General features: G+C 31.4%; 1 protein-coding gene across 1 annotated transcript; it reads left to right on the top strand.

The window, feature by feature from the left end:
- Positions 1-1,967: 1,967 nt before the first annotated feature.
- LOC131635690 (small RNA-binding protein 11, chloroplastic-like) lies at positions 1,968-6,335 on the top strand. Its single transcript, XM_058906327.1, has 4 exons — positions 1,968-2,344; positions 4,469-4,537; positions 4,621-4,727; positions 4,810-6,335. Exons 1-4 carry the CDS (start codon positions 2,233-2,235, stop codon positions 4,924-4,926), a joined length of 405 nt encoding a protein of 134 aa, XP_058762310.1. The 5' UTR covers positions 1,968-2,232; the 3' UTR covers positions 4,927-6,335.
- Positions 6,336-8,372: the final 2,037 nt, after the last annotated feature.

The following is an 8,372-nucleotide window of genomic DNA, read 5'->3' as shown; positions in this document are numbered from 1 at the left end:
TTCTATTTGTTGGTACAATATTTTGAAATATGATGATACTATAATATTTTGAATTAAGAAGTAATTATATTGTTAGCACAAATATCTTTTGGATTTCATGGTTTCGTAATGTGCAAGCTAATTATTGTTTGTGATGGTACATCTATAATGTATATGATGGTAATGTAGAATTTTTGCTCCCTAGTTTTAAAGTGATGGTAATATAATGTATGATTGAACATAGAAATTAATATTACCCAATTAAATTTTGTAAGGGACTAAATTAAAATTTTTTTTGTTAGGGACCAAAATGGATGTCTCTTACTTTTATAAATAATACATGTGGCATAAATAATACACATGGCAACGGTCACAGTTTAAATGTAAGAAAAAAAACCGGTTTAAAAAAAGTATTAATAAAGGGACTAAAATAACTCGGTTAAATTTTGTAAGGGATTAAATAGAGAGTTTTTTCTCAAGAATTAAATTGGACTCTTCAATATTTATGAGGGACTAAAATGGGTCTTCACCATTTATTTAATTATATTTTATATTGTATCATATAAATTTTTTCGAAATAATTTGGCGATAAAAAAAATTACTATAAATAAAAAATTTAAGGCTTAAATGCAACTTTAGTCCCCCTATTTAACTTTTTTTTTTACTTTGATCCCTCCACTTTCAAAATCACCATTTTAGTCCTTATTTTAAGTTTTTTGGTTGAAATTAGTCCCCCAATCAATCTGGTGCATAATTTCAGTGACATGGCGTAATTCTTGCTTATGTGTAATGCCAGGTCATTTGAATATTAATTAAATTTATTTTTTATTTCATATTTATTTCCTTTAAAAAGATGTTTAAACACATTTTTCCAATCAATATTATTTCCTTAAATCAAATTATATTCATCCATTCCTAATTTTTCAGAAACTTCGTTCGTTTTGTCTCTACAACTTTGCTTCATCATCCAAAGCAACTTGCTATATTGCACAAATTGAAAATGAATAAATCAAAATCAAACCATAACTTATAACAACCACAAATGAAATTAACACAAACTTTATGAATTCAAACTTAAACCAGAAGAATCAGTGGAGCGAAATTGAAATCAACAACCAAAATAAACATTCCAAAATCGAAAATTAGCCAACACAATTTCTACAAATCTGCTTCCGAAAACCCCAACTATCAAAACTTAATGGAACCAGAATCATTGTTTGCTAAACGAATCAAGGATGAAAATCAGAGTCAAAACCCGGAAAAGGAATCAAACTTGTTAAATGATTTGTGAATCTTAAACAACATCGTCACCTCAGATTTTTCAATTAAAGCTTCGATGACGGCGGGGGTTGCATTAGCGGCAATGATGGAGGAAGGAAGGGGGAGAGGCGAGTCCTAATTTGGGGAAAGAGGGATATCTTCGTCGATTTTAATGACGGAGGGGTCGATGTGGAAAATGGAGTTTTGGGGTTGGGTGAAGAGGTTGGTGGGAGTTAGGGAAGATTTAAGCCATGGATCAAGTGGTTGTTATGTGATTGCAATGATGGTGAGGTTCAAAATTGAGAAGACGAAGATTGAAAAACAAAGATTGATACAGAACTTATATTTATTATTTAATTTATTAACGTAATTGAATTAAAATAAAACTAAATAAATAATTGAGTTTTTGAGTTTTGATTTATTAAAATAATTGAATTAATTTTTTTTAATTAATATTTAAATGATTTGGCATTACACATAAGCAAGAATTACGCCATGTCATTGAAAGTATGCACCAGATTGACTAGGGGACTAAATCCAAACAAAAAAACTAAAAATAGGGACTACAATGGTGATTTTAAAAGTGGAGAGATCAAAATCAAAAAAATAACTTAATAGGGGGACTAAAGTTGCATTTAAGCCAAAATTTAAATTGCGAACTCACAAAGTTCTATGCCTAAATATTTAATTAATATTTGAGCTGTTCGATTAATCCAACGGCTAGAATGATGCATCTGACAAAGCCTTAGATGTGGAAGATCCAAATCCCACAGTGACGAAGTTGTAGCAGCAGCACCACCTTCTACCTCCACAAAACCACCGGCGCAACATCTCTCCAACGGCGCAGACACTCACGACAACTCCGACCACCACGCAACATCTCCCCAACAAACCGCCGCTTCTCAGGCCAGTTTTTCTGTTACTGGTGGCGAGTTAGTTCTCCTTCGTTAAACCCTAAAACTGAAATGTGAAAACTGCAGTTACCAATTTCACATGGCAGCGGCGCGAGAATTTTCCGCAGCGCTGTTCTCTTGCTCAAAGCACCGCACTTCCCTTTTTCAGCGTCTCTTCCTTCGTACAAAGAGTTCCAAGATTTTTGTCAAAGGTATAGCTTTTTTTTAGCTGTTTCATGTTCTTCTTTGATATCTGATTGAGCTTTAGGTTTCAGCATGTACTCTTTAGTTTAATTGCAAAATCTCAGCATTATATACCTATGAGCATAGTTTTCTACAAAGTAAGGACACCCCGAACACGACACTGACACTTATAGTGACATTGACACTGACACATCGACATCAGTAATAATTTGAAAAAAATAAAAAAATAAAAGTAATCACAAGTGTCTGTGTCGGACACGGCCACACCATTTTACATATAGAGATGGTTTTAACAGAGGCTCTGACATCAATGATGTTGAAATCTCCATACAGTTGAGCTGCATCAGTTGCAAACTTGCAATTGAATGTGATTCTCGATAATGTCTAGGATTCTGGTGCGATTGTCGATCACGGTTGCATTTTAAAACCTTACTTGTCACTAAACAAACTATATGTGAGTAGTAAGAAAATTGTATCCCACAAAGATGGAAGATAATTTTTGTACTGGTATAATTTTATTGGGCCCTAAAAAGAAGGGATCCTGATTGTGCGATACTAGGGCTGTGCAAAAAAAAACTATGAATTGAACCGTACTACCGAACCGAACCGTACTGAAGTTAAAATAACCGATTTGTTATGTTTGGTTAGTGAATCAAACCATATTGTACAAACAGTTTTAGAACCGATCCGAAACTGTAACCGAACTGTATTGAAACTAAAAATGAAAAATACAAAAAACAAGTTTTAATTTATTTTTTAAAGAAATTAAAAATTGTTTGATAGTTCGGTTCTTTAATAAACGGTTTGGTTTGGCAAAAATTAACTTCTAACGGTTGGGAATTTCGAAACGGTATAGCAAACCAATGATTATGGTTCGGTTCAGTTCTAAGTAAATTGAAACGGTTCGGTTCAATTCGAGTAAATATTTATTATGGTTTGGTTCGGTTCAGTTTGGTTTTCTCAGTAAACCATACCATGCCCTATGCGATACAAACTAACTGTCCTAGCGTTGAGGGAGTGACCAACACATTATGATAGGTCGCTCAAAGAAGGGCTCGAGGTCGTCCAAAGAAGGGCTCTAGGTCACTCAAAGAAGGGAATCCAAAGAAGGGCTCTAGGTCACTCTAAGAAGGGCTAAAATGTCTAATCCAATCCACATCCCGTTCTTAATTCGGTGGACAAAACACATAGCATAGCACTGACTCCAAAGACGGTCAATGTGAGGTGGCAAAACCGTCCTCCCTATTTGTGGGGAAGGGACCACTCTTCACTGAGCGAATTGAGGGGAAAGGTGGAGGAAGTGAGCATGACTTCCTCTTCTGTCAAGCCCAAAGAAGCTCCTATAAATACCTCAGCCTTAGAACTGAAAGAGATCTCCAATTTTCCCCAGAAACACAAATACAGAGCTTTTCATCACTCTGCGTGAACTAGTCTTACGTACTATCCAAATACCCTAAGCACTCGCAAATAGCCCGACAAACAAGGAGGTACCTCATTGTACTTTTTTAGCAAGTCCAGTTTTGATTTTTGAACAGAAAATTTGGTATTGCACTTCATTCATGAACACAACAGACAAAGAATTCAACTTTCCTCTTTGTTTATCAAATGAAATTCACCACTCTAAAATGATTATTATGAAGGAAATTACACACAAAAGCCTATGCAAGACAAGGGTTATGATTTTGTGTTAGCTAGTTGATCCTTGTGCAATCATTTCCTGTTTTTTTATGATGGAGTTTTAGTTTGTAGAATGCTTTTGAAAATGTACTCGGTGAAACCTTTAGCATGCATGATCTAGGAACAACTAAATCATACTCACTGTATCTACAAACCATAGAATGCATCACACATTACTTGTGGCCTTGACTCACAAAGCCACATAAGTCCTAGTCCTAGATTACTTGAAATTGTGGAAAGGTTTTTTAATTGTTTCAACTATTTCATTTAGGTAACTTTCTATTCTTGCTCTAAAGGTTTTTTTATTGGGACCCTTGTAGTATGATACTTATCAGTCATTGCCTTTTGATTAGTTGAATATATCAAAATGTTTGTGCTGTTGTGTTGTTGTCGTCTTGTAAAGAATGCCCCAAGTTAACACTTGCGGATGCCATGATCTATAAATCTTGGCGCAGGTTTAGCATTTTCTACTACAGAAGAGAAATTAGCTGAAGCTTTTTCTCAATACGGAAATGTTCTCAAAGGTATGTGTCTGTGTTGTCGTCACAAACCCCAAACCTCTCGGATTAAAGTTCTCATGTATGCTACATTTCATTTTTTTTTCCAGCTGATATAGTATTGAATAAAGCCAAGAATAGATCCAAAGGTTTTGGATATGTGACTTTTTCAGAGGAGGAAGAAGCCCGTAAAGCACAGATTGACATGAATGGAAAGGTTAGAATCTACTAACCTAACCTAATTTAAACATAGCCTCAACAAAAAACGAATTCAGAAAATGATTCAACGCTTTCTGCAGATATTACACGGACGTGTCTTATATGTAGACATGGATTCGCCTGACGAGCAAAAGAAAACTTACAAGCGCGCAACTAAAAATGCAAATGCTAATAATGGTGATCTGCATATGGATTGAAGTAGACAAAAAGACTTACAAGGTAAGACAGCACCTAACCCAAGGAGGGAAGGAGTCGCATCTCCTCCGAGCGCTTCTGGTTGATAATGGTATTGTAAAGGTTACATATTTTGATCCGCCAATTAATATCTAAACGATACACGATTGGCCAATCAATAACAAATACTTTTGCTCAATGTCTCGTTATTATCTATATATCTCATTTATATTTTTGGATTTCAGAATCATTTTCCGAATCAAATGTATTACATCCAAGACAGAGTATTCAAAATTGATTTTAGCTAAGAGTAGTTCTAGTTTCTGCTTGATCTGTTGGAGTTCTCTGTTATGCATAAGTGAGAAACCAGACCTTATAATTCAAAGAAAGATAGCATAGCAGTAGTAGAGGTGTTTAGTCTTGAGCTTTTTTTTTGTTTCTTTTGTTTTTTTGTCTGTAGACGAAGTGGTAATAACCGCTAGAACTCTTACACGCAACCGTGAGTACCAAGATTTGAACTCTGGTGATGGCGATCAATCTATAATAATGTTGACTTCTGATAGTTGAGCTAGGATATATGAACATTCTTTAAGTTTTTTTTTGCGCTAGTAAAATGAATCCCACTCCCCTAGTCAAAAAATAATGCAATCAATAGATTGAGGTTATTAGATAAAGATCATGCAACTCGCAATTTGCCTCTACTAATCAAATTCAAAACACGCACTCAAATCAAAATATGAGTTGCTTGATTTTTTTATCTGACAATTTTGATTTGCTGCCTGCTAAACTTTTTTATTCTGACAAATATGGAATATTTCCCTAGCAAGTGGAGTAGTTATGCCACTTTAGATTGGGGATAGCAATGTGCAAGTGCTTTAATGATTGATATGATAAGAAAAAGGTCAGGAGCTTGTTTGTCTATTTCTAAAAAGTCTACACTGCAAACATAGTTTGGATACAGCCAAGCCTTACACAACCTAGGTTCGTTCTTACCCTAGCTTGAAAACTTTTTGAGAGACTGCAGTTAACCATAATTGATCTGGGGAAGTAAGATCTAGGTTTGCTCCATTTTTACTCAATTGTTTTTACTAAAAATATGTAACTGCATTTTCCAATCAAAATGGTATTACTATTGAATTTACATTGTATATGGTCCCCTAAACATATTTGAAACATATTGCCCCATTCCTTTTGGACCATCACAAGAGGCAAAAATAGAAATTATTTAATTTAAACAATTATGTAATGTTACTATGAAAGTATGATAGAACTTGTTTGATTGATCAATGTGTATAAACATTTGTTCAAACATCTTCCTATCTTCCTAAAAAATACATTTTTTTAACATGTATATACATTTTTATCTGTTAATGCATACATCAAATAAGGGTGTGTACAGAATTAATTATAGTAAATTGAGTATGGTAGAATTGATTTTATCAGAATTAAGTTTAGTATAATTGATTTATGTTTTGATACATTTATGTATAAGTGAATTGAATAATAAATTACACGGTAAAAATCGTCCAAAATCAATTCTGGAGACAAAAACTACAAATTTTAACTTCAAGTAGAATTAATTCTAGAGTCAAAATCAATTTTACTTTTATCTAACCAAACATCTTAAAATTATACCGAATTAATTCTACACCTCTAAAATTATTTTGGCATTTCTAAAATGCAAACCAAACATACACCAAGCATATATATATATATATATATATATATATATATATATATATATATATATATATATATATATATATATATATATATATATATATATATATATATATATATATATATATATATATATATATATATATATATATATATATATATATATATATATATATATATATATATATATATATATATATATATATATATATATATATATATATATATATATATACACCAAAGTATATGTGGATATTAAAACTCATTTTCATAATTACACATATGTTGTTGGGTAAGTTCTTTTATTTTATTCACTTATCCAATAGTGGGAGTGTATGCAATTTTCTTTTTCTGTCCTCAAAGTCACGTGATTTCAATCAATAACATACTATAAAAAAACACTCTCTGGAAACGTTTGAAAAATGAATAATTCACATGCAACAATAGTTTACCTCAATTCTGATTTTGGATTTGCTCAAAACAAATTCCTGAAACCTGATGGTCCAAACTTTCCGGACCCTCTATGAATCATCCTCAGAAATTTACCAACCGGCCGTACTTTATTTAAAATTTTCATAATTCATCTACAACAATAAAAAGCCGAATTCTGATTTTTTTTTTTAGGTCTGAAAGTTATTCAATTATAAAAATAAAATAATTTTAAAATATTTCTTTCTTATAATAATAACACCGAATACTTTTGTTAAGGGATATTTGTGATGTGGTTTAAATCAGTTTTGAGGTAAAAATTCATCTGATCCAAAGTTAAATTTATTAACGGTTTGGTTCAATTTTGAATGATTGATTAAAATAATTCAATTCAATCTGACCTAATTTCAAGCGATTTAATTTAGATTAACTTTTAAATATTCAAATTAAAATTATAAAAATATTAATAAATAATAAATTTTTATATAATATATAACATATAGAATATTAAAAAATAATATTACTAAATGAGATAAAATAATAAAAATAAATAGATTAAACTAAACTAATAAATATTAAAAAAATATCATCGAATAATAAATTAACCAACATATCATATTAATAAAAAATAAATAAGTAAAAAAATGTATACACGAGGGTTGGATCGATTCTAAAAGATCAATAAAAAATTTGATCTAAATCGGGCGGTTTTTATAAAATAACATCAAACAAATTTAGTAGTAATATTCAAAACAAAACAAAAATTATAGTTTTGTTATTTTAATGAGTTGTGGTATTTATTTAGATCAATTTAAATTTGAACACCCTTAAAAGTGTTGATGATTCGACCTAGCGACATTTCACTATTTTTTTTAGAAGATAAAATTTCTATTACTAGATTATCAGACAAAATCAAATTAATAAGACCATGTACACAAATTATTTAATAAATTTATAAAAATATTTGTTATAATAGAAATAAGAGAGTAAAAAATAGTTAATGTGATATTTATTTGCATCGTCAAAACAAGACATCAAATATTTACCTTAGTTAATGGGATTAGTGGTTATAGATATGAGTGTTATAAGACCCCATTAATCTCAAAGGGACCACAATTAAAAACAGCAAATTTCATACACAAACACACTCTAAATAAAAGAAGTGACATCAAAATCTGTATTGGCATTCATGAACATAACACTTGTGTGTCTCTAAAACAAGGTTTGGTCCCATATACGTCAACACAACACAACATTTAATGCTATCCTTACTTCCTAACAAGTAACGGTCACATACATATCATGGAAATCTAGCCACGTGTCCCACACTTGTAACCAAATCTAAAACAAGAAAAACTCG

This window comes from Vicia villosa, unplaced genomic scaffold, assembly GCF_029867415.1.
Source record: "Vicia villosa cultivar HV-30 ecotype Madison, WI unplaced genomic scaffold, Vvil1.0 ctg.001531F_1_1, whole genome shotgun sequence".
Classification (NCBI taxonomy): Eukaryota; Viridiplantae; Streptophyta; class Magnoliopsida; order Fabales; family Fabaceae; genus Vicia; species Vicia villosa.
Note: the sequence above shows the minus strand (reverse complement) of the source record. Positions and strands in the feature narration are given on the sequence as shown.

Coding starts and splice junctions, on each gene's coding strand:
- LOC131635690 (XM_058906327.1), top strand. CDS start 2,233: ATGGCAGCGGCGCGAGAATTTTCCGCAGCGCTGTTCTCTTGCTCAAAG. Junction 2,345..4,468: donor TTCCAAGATTTTTGTCAAAG/GTATAGCTTTTT, acceptor ATCTTGGCGCAG/GTTTAGCATTTTCTACTACA. Junction 4,728..4,809: donor AGATTGACATGAATGGAAAG/GTTAGAATCTAC, acceptor CGCTTTCTGCAG/ATATTACACGGACGTGTCTT.